Here is a 19,193-nt window from a genome sequence, read left to right as displayed (position 1 = left end):
TCCGCTCCTTTCCCCTCTGGAGGGTAGTCTGAGCCTTCCAGAGGCAGCGCATGTCTAAGCGCTGCCTCTGCGAGGCTCTGCGAGGCTCATACTGAGGGAAATTACAGCTCTTGCGTGACTTCCGGTTTCATGGAGGAAGCCAGAAACCGCACGAGAGCCACGATTTCCCTCAGTATGAGCTTCACAGAGACAGTGCTTGGAAGTGTGCTGCCTCTAGGTGGTTCAGACAACCCTCTGGAGGCAAGGGGAGCTGAGCTCCCCTCACATTCAGAGGGTGGGGCAGTGCGCCCCCAACGACCATGTGACCACATGTGGTCATCGCGTATGTGATCCCGGCATAAGCCGGTAGGTCACTAAGGGGCGCACACCTGTACATCTCTCCACAGTCTCATTTACATCACCCACTCTCTCCCATGAGAGCTTGCTTGCTCTCTGCATGAACACCTTGAGAAAGATGCTCACAAGCTCAGTAGTATGTCTCAAGTGCTCTGGATACATAGTAAAGGAACAAATAGTCAAGCAAGTTTTTCTTCTTCCTGGTTTTCCCCTTCCTCTGAAGTCCCCACCCACAAACTGAGAAAGTAAACATTTCCACTCAGACATTCCAACACTGAGTTATCAAGTCAGTGACCCCCAACAGCCTCTGAACAGTACAAGTAAACAATATATGTAAACAAAGTCTAGAGTTTTCACCTGCAACATTGGCAAGCTCTGGTGCCTGTAGACGGTCCAATGGTTTCTTCTCATGGTGTACCTCAGAGCTGAAGAAGGGAGAAGAAAGCTTTACTGCAGAGTATAAGTGACCCACAGCCCCTTACATAGCATACAGAAAGAACACAGGACCAGTGATGTCTGCCAGCAAGTGTCCTGTACTGGGTGCACCAAGGGCTGGCTCATCAATGATGCCAACAATGTGGCTTGTGTTGCTTTGAACCCAAATCTGCTGCTGCCACCACCTCTCTCCAGCCCAATGGATGGATCAGGAGGCAGTAATCCAGTCCCCTTTCCCCTTACCTCACTCCTCTCACTTTAAGTGGATTGCTCCTAGCAAATTCTGCACATTAAATAAAATGAAGGGACTACACAACGAAGGTGACAAGAAAGTTAATCACCACTTCCTGTGTGATTGGAAATAGAGGTGAAAAGGATGAAGCAGTGCTGGTAGCAAATGTCATGCATCTCAGTTGTGACTTTCCTTTGGGCCAAACCTAGCATTTCTCATCTCCAAAAAATGCAATGCTATTTGCTAACCAAATTACACTGGTGAAGACCAAGACCTGTACTCACCCATCATTCTTTGCAGTCACATTGTCCCTGGACTTTGCCATACTGGAAGCTTCCTTTTTGGCTAAATTTGTTTTAAAAAGTAAACAATAGTAGTCATGAGTAAAACTGGCAATGGAGGCCAGAAACCCTTCCAAAAGCATGGCGCTCAAACTGTTCAAACAGGCATTTTAGCCCTGTTTAAACTATGCAATGACCTGGTTTTTGGCAGAAAGCAAGTTGCTAAAAATTTCAGCTTTGGTTATTCACAAAGAGCTAACTTCAAAACACTTCTATTTGCAAACAGTACTTTGAAATGAGGCAGACAGATTTGGCTGAAGTGAGAAATCCAAGGGGGAGCAAAGAAGCTTTAGCTTCTTATCCTGTACAACTTCCTGTTTCCTGTACACTATTAGTTCAGAAACAGGCTTTCCTTCCTTCCCCTCTCTTCTACTTCAAGAAGCTGGTTCAAACAATCTCGGTTCTGCAAAATACCAAAAACAGTCAATAACTGCAGGCTAAGCCAAGCTATGCCAATAAGCATCACTTGCAGAAGCAAGGACCTTGCATTTTTTTTCCTGGAATGCTTTGAATGATTCAATTCAACCAAGCCAACAAGCTCAGCATGAACTAGAGCAGTGTTCTTCAACCTGTGGGTTGTGATCCTAATGGGGTCGCAAAGCCTTATTTAAGGGGTCACGGCAATCTTTCAAAGCCTATGCAAGAACAGGCTTGGATTCAAATCCAATAACAGTACTGCCTTATCAAAACTCAGTTCTTGACATAACCCTGCACAGCCTCTTCTCACTGTCTTGCCTTGCAGCTCTCAAGCTGGCCCTGCTCAGGCTGCTATCTCACAGGTTTGTTACAAAGGCACAAGAGGTAGAGGGAAATGCGACAAGCAAGAGGTGGACAGTAATGGGGCGGATCAGGTTCTGGGAGGGGGTAGGATTGGTAGTGGGTCCTCTGTCTCATACTTTATTTTGGAGCATCATGCCACAAAAAAGCAGAAGACCACTGAACTAGAGTATAGCATAGGAGAGACCAGCCTATCTCACTCATTTCAAGAAATTGTGACATAGGATGTAGGGAAGACCACTGCATGGAATGCAAACTATGCAAACTAGATAATACAAAAATGTGCTTTAGAGCATTCATCCTCTGGAGAATTTCAGATAATTTTCAAGGCAGGAAGAGAAATTATCAAGGCAGTGCACAAGTCAGGTTGCTCAACCACTTATTCCAGTTTAGACTCTCACCTGCTGTCTTTTCAAATTGCTCTAGAAGGCTGGAAAGGTCAGAGGCCTCAATTCCTAACGGAGTAAAGGGGATAGCATTAATCAATTATGTACATTTGTTGGAACTTCAGTGATACAGCATTCCTATGACAGGTTTTACTGGGTCAGGCTAGGTCAGAGAGCAGCGTCATTACAAATTATCCTTTGGCCCTCTTCTCCCTAGCCTCATTCTATTGGTATCTAGAGTGAGAAGACAATAGTCCCTCCTTTGCGGATAATGTCTGCAAGTACAAGTAAGAAAGCACGCATGTATAAGCATAAAACAGACACTGAACTTTTTTTTTAAGCAAGTAGTTTCTGGACACAGAATGGGATAGCACCACATCATCTCTGTGATCCAGAGGATGTGTACCCCATCTCTCTGTAGACTCTGTCAAAGAAGGGGCTGTCTGCCATTCAGAACTACTAAAAGATACCTCATGGCTATGCCTAACACAGAACAAGAACACTGGGCATGAAAAATGCCAGCATTCTGCTTCCAAGGTTAGCCTCACCTGTCAGCGCCAACTTTTTTTTTTATTGTGGTGCAACATTATCAGCAAGGTAAGAGGGAGATGCATCCCACGAGGAACTGAAATGACTGGTTTCTCTCTTTCAAATTGGATAATTATTCAAATTGGGTATCAATTATGGTTATCACTGATTTATCTGCTTTTTTGTTATTGTACTTTAATGTTTCATCCATTCAGTTTCATACTGAACATAGTTGGGGCTTTTTAAAAAAATGAATTTATCTTCAGTCTTTGCTTCAAGGCAGAGCTATTTGCACTCGATTCACCAGCAGCAGGTTGTCACTGAGGGATCAACAAAGGGGGAATCACCACTTCAGGAAGCAGGAAAGGTTGTGATTTTAATTAATTAATTAATTAACAGTATTTATATACCGCTTTTCAACTGAACGTTCACAAAGCGGTTTACAGAGAAAAATCAAATAACTAAATGGCTCCCTGTCCCAAAAGGGCTCACAATCTAAAAAGATGCCAAGAAATACCAGCAGACAGCCACTAGAACAGACAGTGCTGGGGTGAGGTGGGCCAGTTACTCTCCCCCTGCTAAAAAAAGGAGCACCCACTTGAAAAAGTGCCTCTTACCCAATTAGCAGGGGTAATTTTGTTCTCTCATGGCTAAAAACTAAACTGGTTAACTGGAATAAACCGGAATTCGGTTGTTAAGCACAAGGTTATTTTTTTCCAGGCATTTTGTGACAAGACTTCACAGATTTTTGTTGCATTTGGACAAATTCTGTTTCAGTGGTTTAGGATAATTATGGCATTGTGATATTTTATTACCTTATTTTAAATGGCTTTCATCTGTACCATTTAAACCTTGGGAACCTTATGGCTATAAGGAGCATTTGGCATAACAAACAATAGCCAACACCCAGTTTCTTACCAATCTCATTGATAAAGGCCTGAACAATGTCCCTTCTGCAGCTGCGCTGTACGATACTGACAAGAGGCTGATGTTTCCACGTCTGGGCCAGCTTTTTGGAAAACTGGCCAGTTTCAGGCACCTTCTGGGGTGCTGTTGATGCTAGGGCACTTGGAACGGTTGGGGCAGCTTCTTTGAAATCTGTCTCTGTTGCAGTTGGCACTGTCAATGTTTCTGGCACTAATGCAGCAGAAAGTGGAGAACTTTCTTCTTCTTGTGGGCAGGAAGCAGGAGGAGTCTCTTTAGAAATTTGAGCTACAGCAGGTATGGTACTCTCCATAGGCTGAGAGAGAGCAGGAGTCTCCCTTACAGACTGGAGAGCAGGTAAAAGGAAGGGTTCTTCTAAAGATTTCTGTGTGCCAGTGGACGCCCTCGCTTGCTGAGAAGGAGGCACAGAATGGGGCTCACTTAAGGTCTGGGGGACAGAGCTCTTTTTGGTAGTCTGAGTCAGTGCTACTTTTCCCAAAATCTCTGCAGGTGGAGGGGAAAGTGACTTTCCCAAGGTTTGGAAACTGCCCTCTGTTATAGACTCTGCTGCAGACATTTGTGCTTGTCTCCTTGGGTCAGACACTCTTCTCCGGCCAGTTCTGACTGAAGATGGGACTTGTGCAGTGGGTAGGCTGGGTATCTCAGGGGATGACAAGCACTGTGTTTGGAAGCAAGAGGGTTCGAGTGCCACAGCAGTATTCTGTGAAGCAGTACTATGCTGGCCAAGAGTTCCTTCAGAAAGAGATGCCGGGAAGGTGCCACTTGGGGAACTCTGTGCATGGATACCTTGATCCCTATAGGGGATGGTCAACATAGGAGGTGGTAATGGGACACCAGACCAGTAGGAAGGCTGTGGCCCTTGGGCCCACTCTACAGAATTGAAAGGCAGGCCTGGGGCAAAAGGAGGTAAGGAAACAGGTGGGGGAGGCCAAGTTGGAGGGGGCATAGGAGGAATTGTATGGAAGACAGGAGGACAAGCCTCTGTGGCAGGAGGTGGTGGAGGCAGGTTTGGATAACCAGGTGGCAGAGGGGCAAAGTGAGACCAGGAAGGCACTGGAGGTGAGCCCAAGATGTAAGAACTAGGAGAGGCTGGTAGGAAAGCTCTAGAGTTTAATTGTAAGTAAGGTGGGAGTAGTGTTGGGGGCACCTCAGCCCCAACAGGGGGAAAGGCATCGACTTTATTAGGCAATGGGGATGCAACAGGAATTGGTGTTGTAAGAGGAGCAGTGTTCACAGTGCCAAGTGGAAAAGAAGGTGGAGCAATTGTTGCAGGAGATGAAGGGTGGGCTGGCACGGAAGGGGGAGTAGCGCTTGCTTTGCCAACTGGAGCAAGAGTAGTGGAAGAGCCAGCAGGCTTTTCAGGGTCCTTTGCCAGGCCAGGCACAGTAACTTTGGCTGGTGGAGGAGGCACCACCAGGCAAGGGAGGTCAGCCAACCCTGTGGGGAGCTCAGGAAGACTAGGCCACTTGCTGGAATTCTGCTTCTCTGTGGTGTTCTTAGCACTCCCATCATGGGGTTGACACTGCTGTCGACGCTGCCAGTATTCACTCAAGCTAAGAGGCTTGGGTTTGGCCTCCTTCAGGGGGTGGCTGATTTCTTTGGTGCTGGAGGGGCTCCTGGGAGGCTGCCCTGCAGGGTCCATAGCACTGCTGGGAAGCACCTCAGAGACTTCTGAACTGACCATCTCATTTTCTAGTGTAATGGGCTGGCTCCCCGAGCTGGGCTCCTGCCCATTGCCCTGTTCTGCAGAGCTAGGCACTGGGTCCAAACACTGCTGGTTTTCAGTAGACAGATGTTCTTCTGTAGGTGACAAGGCCTCTGCCTGCTTTAAAACTGACATATGTGGGCTACTGAGCCCCTTTTCTGTCTCACGCCTCACTAATTCCTCAGCGTCCATCCTGTCTTTAGTTTGGGATGCTTGGCCTGAGGTTGGTTCATCCTGATCTTGCCTGCCAGGTTTCTCCAGCTGCTTCAGTGGAAAGTGAGAATCCACCCCTGAAGCCAGGGTAATACCACTTGGGTTTTTCCTGCTCTGGTTTTGAATAGAGGCAGAGGGCAGCCTGCAGGTCATGGCCTCCTTGTTGGACTTGTTCTTTTTCTTCCTGGTGTGTCTGCATCTCTGGCCCTTCTCCAACATGCTGAACGTCACTTTTATTGGAGCCACTGGATCAAGCTGAGATCTGCTTTCTTGATCATGTACAGATCTCTGGGCTTCTTTCTCTGCTTCTGGAGAAGCATTTTGCACCACCTGCAGGGTGGCCCCGCCTGTCCCCTCAGCCTGGCTATCCAAGGTAAGCTCTCTGTCCAGGCCTGCAATCTTGGTGTCATTTACAAGGAACACATCTTTCAGGGCAGGGGCCAAGAGCACTGCTTCTCTGTCTATGTGACCAGCTGTACAGTTGCGATCAGTTCTGCATGGGAACTCTGCCTCCACATTCTTCAGAACTACTGAGTTGTCCATGCTCTTGTCACCATCAGGCACTACTCCCAAGACAATGGAGCGATCAAGAAGCTCCTTAGCATGGGGCTGGCTCTCAGTGCTCAGGCACACAGTAAAAGTGGGCTGGCAGTAGGGGTGCATGGACCTCACCAGCTCACTGAGAGAAATACTCTCCGGGGCAATGACATAAGGGCCATCACTTGTAGTAAGGTCCATCTCAACCTCCCTTGTTGCTGATACTGCAGGGATCTCTACTGGACCTGCCACAAAACTTTTGCCATGGCCTGTTGCTGTATCTTCCTCCTCCTCTTCCTCCCCATCACTCCGCTGAGACACAGGCAGTTCTCGTTCCTTATGCCTGAACAGCCTCCAATCCCCTCGAGATGCTTTGGTACTGGGTTTCTTTGAAGTAGCCAAGTCACTGGAACAATTTTGAGTCAGTGGGCAGGGGAAACTGGTAGTGCTAGCTTCAACCTGGAGAGTAAGAAAGCAGATTAATCAATCCTGTAGAAGTTGACCAAGAACGGCCAGGGCATGCTTGTACTGTGGCTCAGTAGTAGTTGGGGTCAAAAAGCATTAAACATCATATCCTTAAAAGCATCTTCCAAAAAAGGTTGTGTAAATTGTATTAGGAAACACAGTGGAAGGCAACTAAAGGACAGACCTCTCGTCAAGTTCCTTCCCTTATAGTAAAAACATGCATATAAGAACATAAGAACAGCCCCACTGGATCAGGCCATAGGCCCATCTAGTCTAGCTTCCTGTATCTCACAGCGGCCCACCAAATGCCCCAGGGAGCACACCAGATAACAAGAGACCTCATCCTGGTGCCCTCCTCTACATCTGGCATTCTGACTGGCACTCTGTCCATTCCCTGCATAATTTTGTATGTCTCAATCATGTCCCCCCTCAAGCGTCTCTTTTCTAGGCTGAAGAGGCCCAAACGCCGGAGCCTTTCCTCATAAGGAAGGTGCCCCAGCCCCGTAATCATCTTAGTCGCTCTCTTTTGCACCTTTTCCATTTCCACTATGTCTTTTTTGAGATGCGGCGACCAGAACTGGACACAATACTCCAGGTGTGGCCTTACCACAGATTTGTACAACAACATTATAATATTAGCCGTTTTGTTCTCAATACCTTTTCTAATGATCCCAAGCATAGAATTGGCCTTCTTCACTGCCGCCGCACATTGGGTCGACACTTTCATCGACCTGTCCACCACCACCCCAAGATCTCTCTCCTGATCTGTCACAGACAGCTCAGAACCCATCAGCCTATATCTAAAGTTTTGATTTTTTGCCCCAATGTGCATGACTTTACACTTACTGACATTGAAGCGCATCTGCCATTTTGCTGCCCATTCTGCCAGTCTGGAGAGATCCTTCTGGAGCTCCTCACAATCACTTCTGGTCTTTACCACTCGGAAAAGTTTGGTGTCGTCTGCAAACTTAGCCACTTCACTGCTCAACCCTGTCTCCAGGTCATTTATGAAAAGGTTGAAAAGCACCGGTCCCAGGACAGATCCTTGGGGTACACCGCTTTTCACCTCTCTCCATTGTGAAAATTGCCCATTGACACCCACTCTCTGCTTCCTGGCCTCCAACCAGTTCTCAATCCATGAGAGGACCTGTCCTCTAATTCCCTGACTGTGGAGTTTTTTCAGTAGCCTTTGGTGAGGGACCGTGTCAAACGCCTTCTGAAAGTCCAGATATATAATGTCCACGGGTTCTCCCGCATCCACATGCCTGTTGACCTTTTCAAAGAATTCTATAAGGTTCGTGAGGCAAGACCTACCCTTACAGAAGCCATGCTGACTCTCCCTCAGCAAGGCCTGTTCGTCTATGTGTTTTGAGATCCTATCTTTGATGAGGCATTCCACCATCTTACCCGGTATGGATGTTTAGGCTGACCGGCCTATAGTTTCCCGGGTCCCCCCTCTTTCCCTTTTTAAAAATAGGCGTGACATTTGCTATCCTCCAATCTTCTGGCACCGTGGCCGTTTTGAGGGACAAGTTGCATACCTTAGTCAAGAGGCCTGCAACTTCATTCTTCATTTCACACTAGTTATTTGACTCCCTCTTTGACACATTCTTCATTTCACACTAGTTATTTGACTCCCTGAAACTACTTTCTGAACTTTTTTTTATTGAAAAGCGGTATATAAATACTGTTAATATTTAGCAGCTACACAGCAGGAACAGGGAAACAAGTAAAGTTACTCCCATTTCTGCATATCTATGGCAGGAGGTACACTAATGCACCATTCTCTACTATACCATAACTTGCTTTTCAACATCTACATGCAACCAACATCTACATACAACTAGGAGAAGCTGTCTGGAGGTTGGGGCCAAGCTGTCACCAACATGCAAACAACATGTAGCTCGGCCTGTCTTATATCAAACGCTGGGCAAGATGGGATGCCCTGAATCAGTGTCAGGGCTCTATGATGGTCTGGGTGCGAATCAGCAAGCTGGAGTTTAAGGCAGACAAGACAGAGGTGCTGTTGGTCAGCAGAGAAACTGTACTGAAGTTGGTGCACAGTCCACTCTGGATAGGGTTAACACCCCAGTCTGAAAGATCCAAGTTCACAGACTGAGGATGGTCAGGCAGTCACTGTGGTCAGGAATGCTCTTGTAGTTTCTACAGTTGTAAACTGCACCCCTTTCTAACAAAAGCAGATCTGGCCAGCATAATACATGCATTAGTCACACCATTAGACTACTGTAATATGATCTAGATGGGACTACCCTTGAAAAGTGTTCAGAAGGTTCAACTGGCCCAGTAATATACATTGTGGTTGGGGCCCCAAGCTTGGGAGCATCCATTCTTTAGCCCCTGCACTGACCACAAATTCATTTTCAGTCTCAATTCAAGATGGCGGTTTTAATCTGGTTCCAAGCCATTTAGGGTTTCAAAGGTTATGCGAGGAACCTGCTTTTCAAATCTCCCTGCCACATTTGTTCATCTGAGGCTCTGCTCCATGTTATCCCATTAATAGAGAACACAGAACTTTCCAACTGTAATTCCCTGGTTGGGCAACTCTCCACTTTTCAAGGTTCACATGACCCTCCACAATTGGTGTTCTGACACCTGGCAAAGACTTTTTTGATTTGTCAGTCCTGTATTGATTACTCCTTGCTGACTTGCTATCTTCCTGCTCTGTCTTGTTTCGACTACTACTGTTAGGCTATTTTAATGGTTTATATAAAAGTTTTTTTATTCTAAATGTAAACACTGTTTTGTTTAGTGTTTGTGAGCTGAATCAGGAGCCACCCCTCCCGCCCCTGTGGCCCTAAAGGTGGAATAAAAGTCCCTAAATAAATAAGAAGTCCAGTTCTCTTTAGTGCTAGCACTAATCTATCCATCCATGTGTTCAACATCAACAATCCTGATATCTGATGAGGACAGCAGAGACAAACAAGAACCAAAGCACCCCTTTCAAAATCCTATTGCTCAATCCACATGTCAAGGCCCACAATCTCACCTTCTCTGTCACAATGGTGCAAATTCTAGGTTCTTGGAAATCCTCTATGGTGTTAAAGTCTTGCGCAGGGGGTGTCACAGACAAGCTGAGAAACCTCTGAAACTGAAGGGAGAGAAGTTTGGAAACAGGAATAAATATTCACAGTATAATCTGGAGACTATGCACCACTGTCCCTCTACTGGAACAAAGAAAGCTTTTCAAAATACCAGCCAATTTATGCTTGCCTACGATACACAGATTCCACAGATAGTTGTATGGTACCTCAATGTGCTTCAAGGCATATTTAGAATCTTCATTAATCTTACGAACATGCAAGAGAGCTTCCTTTCTATCACTTGGGTACCTCTCCAACATCACAACCCCAGGTAAGTGGCTGAACATGTCCACCAGAGGGCACTCTGACTCCAGAGTTCACACTGTGCTTGGCCATCTGGATGCTTACTTTAAAAAGGGAGCCTTGCCAGGATTTTCTGAATGCTAACACATATATACTTATCCCTTGGAAAGCTTGGTCCTAACCAGGAGAAAATGCTGTTACAATTATCAACACTATCTGAAAAATATGTCCATGAATCCAGTGTGGATCAGATGGAAATGACTGCACATGACCAAGGTTGTTCCAGGAATCACAAGGGCACAGCAAAGACTGTGCAAATGTCACCTTCTTTAAGTAAACCTTGCTAGAGATGGGTTGCAACTTAGAACGGGCTTTCCTGTTGGGGTGACCAAGAATTAAACACACCATTCTAGGTAAGGTAAGGAAAACCATCTGCCCCATAAATAATGCTAAAAATCAACATACCGAAGAATTATCACGCTCCCTGGGGGATGTCAGCAACTCAGAATCAGGAATGGTGTCAAAAGGAGACAGAGACTCATCATCTGTGCTGTCCAGAATCTCTGTGATTGCAGTCAACAGAGAAAGTTCATTCTCTGCATCCATCCGACCTTTTGTCTGCATTATTTAGAGAAAAGAGCAAATGTGATCTGCTAAAGCTACTCAATTTGCACACAAATTTCAAGGACAATTCAAATGGTTTCAACATAACCAGGAAAGTACAGAAAAAAACAAGAGGGAGGCATGCTGGTGGTTAAACCTCCCACCAACACATTTAATTTCCTTAAACTTGCATGAAAAAGAAATCAAGTCAAAAATCTTCTGAAAGTCAAGGAACAGAGGAACAAAATAAGAGCAATGTTAAGCATAATTAAACGAATACGGCAAGATGTCAAAACCAGATAAGAGAACGCTCTTATGTCCAAGGAGCTCCTAGGTCCTAAACGGTTTTGGTTAGCTCCTTCAGCATCTACAGCTCTTGTAACTTATAGAAGCTAGAATTCAACATAAAAATTAGAATATTTTAGAATCAAAGCATTTGTGAAGATATCCACAAAGGTCATCTAGCCCAGCCCCTAGCCCAGTGGTTCTCAAACTCTCTGGGAGAGTTTGAGAGCCACTAAGTTCTTGCGTGGGCAGGAGGGGGTAGGCAGCAGGGGTGGGGGAAGGCAGTGGCGTGATCCCCAGGATCCCGCCACTCAGGGGGACTGCAGGGGCTTGGGTACAGGTACCCAAGCCCCTGCAGCCTCCCTGAGCAGTGCGATCCTGGGGACTGCGCCGCTGCCTCCTCCTTGCCTCCAGGCTGCCCCCGCCCCTTACAGGGGCAGGGGCCAAGGCCTGCAGGCTGGGGCATCGTGACACCCCAGTTTGAAAAGCCCTGCCCTAGCCTGTAGCAGGAAATTCTCCTAGAGCATCTCCAGCAGGTGCCTGTGGAGTTCCTGCTTGAAGATCTCCAGTAAGTGAGAATTCACCACCTCCTTGCTAATTTGTTCCTCTGCTGAACCACCCTTACTGTTAAGAATTTCTTCCTAATATCCATACTGCTTAGGTCACTTCTATTCTGCTTCTCCCAGTCCCCAACTGTAGGCATTTTTTAAAAAGAAACCAAAAAACCCCAAAACCATGTGGCCGTGCACCAACACTAATAACTTATCCCAATTACTTCAGAAATGGTTGTCTGTTTGCTGGTTGTTGTTGTTGTTGTTTTTAATGTACCAGTGCATTGGCATGTGCAATGCAATCGCATAAAGAAGACACCACTAGTCTATTCCATCTTGCAAGCTCTCCCTTTCTCTTCTTTAAACTTCAAACCTTCATGATTTGTGCACCACCTGGAGGTGGCAGTCTGATGAAAACAGACAGTTGCAGCCGATTTGCCTGGTTCACAATATTTATGCCGAGAAAAGAAATGGTATCCACACAGATTGTCTTGCCAAGGAACCCATAAAGTGACTCAAATCATTCACCCTCTGAGTAGTGAGCGTATTCTGTACCTCAGTCTGACTGCTGAAATCCTCAATGATGGAGATGACAGAAGAAGAGTCTAAGTAATCTTGCATTGTTCCCAGAAGCTCTTCTGCTTCAAGGATAGTTTTGGCATCCACTGATGCCAAGCGAAAATCTTCTGCCAGTAAGTACTTAGGGAGAAGAAGGGGAGAGCAGAAAAAAACAGCTGAGAAGACAATATGAGTCAGCATCCCCTGCTAGGACAACAGAATAAATCCTTTCTTAAAGCTGTCTCCAACCCAATGTTGTTGCCCGCTTTATATCAGTGTCAAAACAACTAGGACCTGGCTTTGGATAAGGAATCCAATCTCCCCAGTTCTCTTTTGCCACCCCAAGTAGCTCAAGCTGTACAGCACAACAGCAGCAGAGGGACAGGTGAGTTCTATAACTGCCAGAAATGCATTTGGGCGCATCTCTCAGCTGCTGGTATCCGGGAATCTGGCAGAGTAATTACTTGCAAGATAATCTGTAATGTTAATAAGGCCAACAGTTTAGGGGGAAGGAGCATCTTACTGAAAAGAGTTTCATTTCTGAGATTCAGAGAGCCTATCATTCTTCAGTACTGACAAACTTCTCAAGGATGAAGATATACTTTCGTTCTAAGCCCCAAGTGCAAATATCCTCATTCTTTTCATCAAAGAAACGCTAGAATCCTGCATCCAAGTACCAAACATGATGCAGTATAATAATAATAATTATTATTATTAACAGTATTTATATACCGCTTTTCAACTAAAAGTTCACAAAGCGGTTTACAGAGAAAAATCAAATAACTAAATGGCTCCCTGTCCCAAAAGGGCTCACAATCTAAAAAGATGCAAATGAATACCAGCAGACAGCCACTAGAACAGACAGTGCTGGGGTGAGGTGGGCCAGTTACTCTCCCCCTGCTAAAAAAAAAAAGGAGCACCCACTTGAAAAAGTGCCTCTTACCCAGTTAGCAGGGGTTAAATGAATAATAATGAATTAGCTGAACAGTTATTTTACAAAGAGTTCGCTTTACAGAACAGTCTTGTATTACTGCCCAAAGCTGCAAGTGCCATCATGTGCTAGTTCTCATTCCCAACCATCTTCCCATAGCCTGCTGTCTATTAGTCTGCAGCATGCACTTTCCTAAGCCAGTCACATGAGAGGTTTTCAAAATGAATCACCACAAAAAGAAATGTCAAGCCATCAAATGCAGCTCTCTGTACAGATCACTAATGCAGGCAGTGGCCCTGTAGTTATTTTCTGGTATATTTTAGACATCAGTGCTTAAAAATTCAAAACTATTTAAAAATTCCCCTCAAATTAAATAACTATAATATGAATAATTTTATAGGGTTACACTGCAAACGAAAGAGTGATTTTCTCCTTGAAAAGCATCTAAAACAGTTACCGTCACTTTTCAGTTAGCTGCTAAAGAGCAATGTTAAGGAATATCAATGAATCAGTACAAATATGGGTTCTGTTCTGCTTCAACTCCCTATTTCAGACAATAAAGTTGGGGAAAAGTAGAGAGGAGCTTTGGTGTGCTCCTTCCTATTTCAGTGTAGCAGCTTCTGTGAGAGCAAGATGAAACACTAATTAGCAACACTCTTCAATCAGTGCTGACTGACTGAATTTGCACCACCAGGAGGAAATAGTCATTCCGTTCAGGCAAATGCTTTTCCACTACTGAACCAACACATTTAGATGGGAATCCTACTGAATTTTTTTTAAAAGCCTGCCTTCCCTCTGGTAGTTTTCTTGCTGGTTGTGATGCAGCTTGTCAACAGATATGGTAATTTCATGCTTCATGGTCTTCTACCTGCCCTGCTGCCCTTTATTACTAGAAAAATGTAACTGTAGGAGGACCTAAAGGACAAAGTTTCCTAGAAAGAAGAATGGTCATGAATGGGGGATAGAAATAAGACTGCCCATGAGTAATCCCCACTGCATTTTTGTGCCTCAACACATAGAGAATATTCTCCACACTGCTAGTCTACTGCAACTTAATTCCAGACAGAGTATTTAAACCTACACATACAGGTGAACCATCGTCACCTTTCCTGGAACCCACAGGAATGCCATGCACAGCCTCCACAGGCCTCAGAATGGCTTCCAGAAGTCCTAGGGGTGAAAATCAGAAGTGCCTCTCTAGCACTTCTAGCTTGCAGCCACCCACGGGCCTCAGAAGAGCCTCCAGAGGTGACTGGAGCACAGCTCCAGTGGCCTCTGGAGGGCTCAGGTGGGGCCAAGTCTGGCTCCACACAGGTTCTGGGGACCTGCATAGAGCCAGATTAGCAAACAGAAATTTTGCAAATAAAGAAATAAATTTTGCAATACTGGATCTGGGGTCAGACTGGTGGTGGGAAAGAAAGACGGCTAAATCTGTTTGGTTTAAGACTAGACCCACAGCTTACAGCAAGATGATGCCACAAACTGTCCCATCTTGCTATATCAGAAAAGCAATGCAGGGAGACATGTTGTACAGGCTCCTTTTAGCTTTTTAGAGAACTATGAATTAGTCAGGTTTCCACACTACACATGTACTTGTCAACCACTAAGATTCTACATTTCAGCTCTCAAGCCAGAGTTACACAAATTCTGAATTTCACGCTACAGCATTCCACAGAAGTCTTAAGAGTATCGAAAAAACTTTTCTCATCCACAATCTCATGTACAGAGATCACTATAAGGGTCTCATTGGTGATAAGCTGATGCAAGAATTATTCTGCTTTGCAAGCAAGTGCCAGTCTGGATTGCTTTCTATAACCATATCCTACATATGGGTACATGTGGGTTTCCCAAATGTCCATAGTTTCCCATAGTAAATGGGTTTCCCAAATTGTCCCAAATGTCCTCATCCTTAAACTCCTTAATTCAGTAAAAGTTGTATTTTCTGGCACTTTAAAAACCCGGTTAACCAGCAGATGTCACATATCTGTATCTGTCACATATGATCATTCAATTCCTCTTCCATCTAATCTAAATGGATGCAGTATTATTTTTACACGCTTGTGGAAGTTGTTTGTTCCTTACAATTGCATTTTTTTCCTCATGATGTTTGTGCTTTTTTCATGTCATTCACTCAGTTAACAAGAAAATTTGATTAGCCAGCAATCCACATTTATACCAGATAAACAGTTTTTACCATACTATGCTACTTATGCATACTTTTTCTATACTATGGAAAGCACCATGTTCATGGATGAGATTCTATAAATGACAATAACTGATTGTTCCTACCAATGCCAGTGCTGCAACTCCATGACAGACCATTCGGACTTCTCACTATAGCCACTCCTACCCTTCAAGTAAAGCAGCAGTGACCTCAGAGATGCAATGCATATACCCAGAGCAGTCAATGTCAGGAAGGAGAAAAATGTGCCAAATTGGATAGAAAAGTAGCCAAGGAACATGTTTCCACCCACAGCATTTTTAAGAGCCCCCGCCCTAGACACATCCAATTGAAATTATTGGGCTTTGCACAGCAGGATGATGATCTAATTACAAGAGTTGGCAGTACTCCATGAATACCTGGGAACAATTTGGTTTTATCTCTTAGTCACCAAATTTCTCCATGACAAAGCCCAACCAGTCAGTTTAAATTCTTTTCATATTGAGCATCCCAGTGGAGCTGCAACACTGTTCTGCAATTTCTACATGGATAATTCAAAATATATTACTGTATTTATACAACTCCACAACTAGCCACTGCCCATCTCAGGTCAAAGGGATGGGGTCAGTCAAAGTAACAGCAAAGGGAGAGATGCCTCTCTCATCAGTAATATTTGTAAAGCACTTCAAAAAGTGAAAGATGATGCCAACACCATGCAAAGAGAATTTCACTACAGAATATATAGTTCAAAACAGCAACTACATTATGCATGAGCACTTCTCTTTTCAAGTTTCAAAATGTTATGTTGTCTCTTTCTACTAAGAATTGCTCAAGCCAAACCTGAAGTTTTCGTATTGCTGTATATAGCACCAATGGCTATAAAACAGCTTCCCCACAAAAGACTTACACCCTAACTTTCCTCTAGGCACTGTCTCTAAGCATCAGTGCCCTACCCCACCCAAAATAAAGTAAAATAAATCCAGGGGTATAAGAACTACCATAGATGCTCAAGTATAAGTTAATGTCACAGATACGCCAAGGGCACGTTTTGAGCCCAAAAGTATGGAATTTTCTATGCCCTTGAACAAGTTAGGGGGTGTCTGACTAGTTTTGTCTGATTTTACCAGAGGCCAAATCCTGAAAAAACCTACCTGAAAAAACCTGAAATTATTACCTTAGAACTGTAGTCTTCAATTTTTTAAAAATTTAGTAAAAGATCAAAAGATACATTTTTATTCATTAACTTTTTAAATTCTGGTCTTCATAACCTTTTTGTAAATACTATCAGAATAAGTGCACTATAAACAACATACCAAATCCTCCTTTAATGTGCCTGGTGTGTTAAACCAAAGGCTCTATGTATAACATACAATATATAACACATAACTGGGAGTGTGCAAATCAATTCACAGCAGAGGGACAAGCAACAAGGACCGAGTGTAAGCAAGCATAGCTACACATAGTTGCAACATGATTTACTCAGAAGTAGACCCACTGCTTTCCATGGGTGTTATTCATAAGTAATGGCACACTGAATTGTAGCCTAGGACTTTGTTTTAGATGAAAATGAGGATTACAACCTGGTGTTTCAGGCAACTCCTGAAATGCCACACATTTGCAAAACGGAAGGAGGGTGTAGAAGGGTTTGGGTGTGATCCTGCCAAAGTGAACAAGGCTTGCTTGATTTAAATTGAAGTGTTGAGCCCTGGCTTACTTTTTTCTCAGGAGGTATGAAAAGGTTAACTTTGGCTGAAGCTTGTCCTGGAGGAGTTGCCCTGGAGACTAATTGCCCTAATTCTCTCTGCATTGTTCTCTGGGCTTCTCCTGGCTGCCAGGAGTTGCCTGAACAGCCCTGACCCCTGAGTGAACTCACTGATAAGGGGAGGAGATGCTTGATTTATTGGCATAAATATCTTGATTTATTTGGCATAAATATATGCTTGATTTATTGGCATAAATATCTCACCTTATAGGTGAGTATTTATGGGAAATATGATAAAAGTTTTAGAAAACAGATACAGATGGAGAAACCTGGGACTTTGCAATGTTTTTTCATGATGTGTGTTGGGAACTATAGCCAGAGTTTGACTTACTGGGTATGTACTGTACCTCCTCCTCTAAAGGCATCATCTAGGCGGGAAAAAACTAAGCTTATAATTTTAAAAGAGGTGATGGCTCAAATGGTTCCCTTCAAAAAGTATGTAATGTTTCCAGTCTCCTTCCACAAAAAAATTAGGTCACTGCTATCAAAAGCATTTTCTCACTTAGGAGGCAAAGTGACATCAGCGGATTACTGCAGGTGAAGCAGATTCCTTTCACCAAGCCTGAATCAATCACCTATTTCTAATGAGTCTGCAGGCAGAATCTGCAACCCAGAGTTGCAAATATATCCCAAACCACAAAAAGATTATACAAGATATATAGCAGATCCCTGACCCCAGCACCACTCTGCACAAAGCTAGATCATCACAGTGCAGTGACTCACTGTGGTTCACAAATTTTGTAGGTCACTTCCTATCCTACCCAGCTTCTGAAATTTTCAGATTGCCCTTCTGAAAGGACCACCATAATCAAGTCCATAAGTTCTATTCAATTCAACACACCTCATAAATGCATAGTATTTACTCTCATAAATACATAGTGACAATGTTATGCCCCAGTACAGTAAAGAGGTAAGGACCAAGCTTAAAGCTTGGGATCAGAGGGAAGAGAGAAAGCAGGAGTTACAGACAAACATGCACTCACAAACCAAAAATCCTTAAGAGTATCACACAGGAAAACACAGATCTCCAGCCACTGTTATTATGATTTAAACTCCAAACTCTGATAAAGCAGTTTATTTTGCTCTCTTTCAAAAGTTTCCTGCCTTCACCTCAATCACTCTACTGTAGGAAGATAAGCAGGATGTTTACCATAACAATCTCCATCTCTCCCTTCTCTCTTTTGTACCAGACACAACAAAAATAGGATATGCCAGAGAAGAAAATAGTACTGTAGGCACAGGGTTACTGCAGAGCAAAATTGAATATGACAGTCAAAGGGAACGGTGACAAGCAGCAAATGGAGACAAGCACAGGCTCTTTGATCAGCAAATTATGCCAGGCAAGACAAAGATACTGTACAGCTTCAAACTCAATGCAAATAAGCTAAGTAATCACTGTCAACTACTAGGAAGCAAATGAATGAGTTCTCCCACATTAATCAGAACTAGAGTATGCTGGTAATATGCAGATTATATTAATCACTTTCCCTTTATCACACTTGCAGAGTAATGCAGAGTAATGGAACAAGCTTTTGTGTTTTTGCATGGATGGTGCACAGTCTGAAATTACACATGGTGTATTTGTCTCATAGTACGTGTACGGAAGGAAGAATCCTAAGTGAAGAAGTCCAGCTGGAGTCCCAGCAGACTCTTCCGGTGAACAGACTGCAAAGGGGCCGGCGTGCACATTACTGCTATTTAACATTCCAAACACAAGCCTATGTTCTCAATTCCCATACATGGTTTCTCTTTTAAACTGTTTCCTGGAAACTACAAAGTCTTGTCTACAACATAATTTAAAAAAAAAACCAACGGTTTTCAGGGATGCTGGCAGGATCAGATTTGAGAACAGGGAAAGCTGTTGGGTGGAACAGACAGACATGCACACACACAATAAATAAGAGCCGCTGAAAGGCATCATCATCATCAAATGGGGTTGAACAGGATCAGCAAGTGGGAGGCTATGAACACACCCAGAAATAAGGGGAGAGAAAGGAGGAGCTGAGGCAAGCAAAAGCATCAGGGCCCAGTTTTATGTAAGAGAACAGTAAAAACTCTGCCCGTCAAGCATATTTCTCCCCGAATCCCAGATTTGAAC

At 44.1% G+C, this 19,193-nt stretch overlaps 1 protein-coding gene across 1 annotated transcript in view; it reads right to left on the bottom strand.

Moving 5' to 3' along the window:
- PPRC1 (PPARG related coactivator 1) overlaps positions 1–19,193 on the bottom strand; it is a 29,065-nt gene that overhangs the window by 8,577 nt on the left and 1,295 nt on the right. Inside the window, exons 2-8 of the mRNA XM_066619847.1 lie at positions 12,239–12,382; positions 10,710–10,862; positions 9,908–10,009; positions 3,954–6,894; positions 2,523–2,576; positions 1,288–1,348; positions 694–761 (exon numbers count right to left, since the gene is read on the bottom strand). Coding sequence (XP_066475944.1) covers positions 694–761; positions 1,288–1,348; positions 2,523–2,576; positions 3,954–6,894; positions 9,908–10,009; positions 10,710–10,862; positions 12,239–12,382 — 3,523 coding nt within the window. The remainder of the gene's footprint in view (positions 1–693; positions 762–1,287; positions 1,349–2,522; positions 2,577–3,953; positions 6,895–9,907; positions 10,010–10,709; positions 10,863–12,238; positions 12,383–19,193) is intronic.

Source organism: Tiliqua scincoides, chromosome 3 (genome assembly GCF_035046505.1).
Source record: "Tiliqua scincoides isolate rTilSci1 chromosome 3, rTilSci1.hap2, whole genome shotgun sequence".
Lineage (NCBI taxonomy): Eukaryota > Metazoa > Chordata > Lepidosauria > Squamata > Scincidae > Tiliqua > Tiliqua scincoides.
Note: the sequence above shows the minus strand (reverse complement) of the source record. Positions and strands in the feature narration are given on the sequence as shown.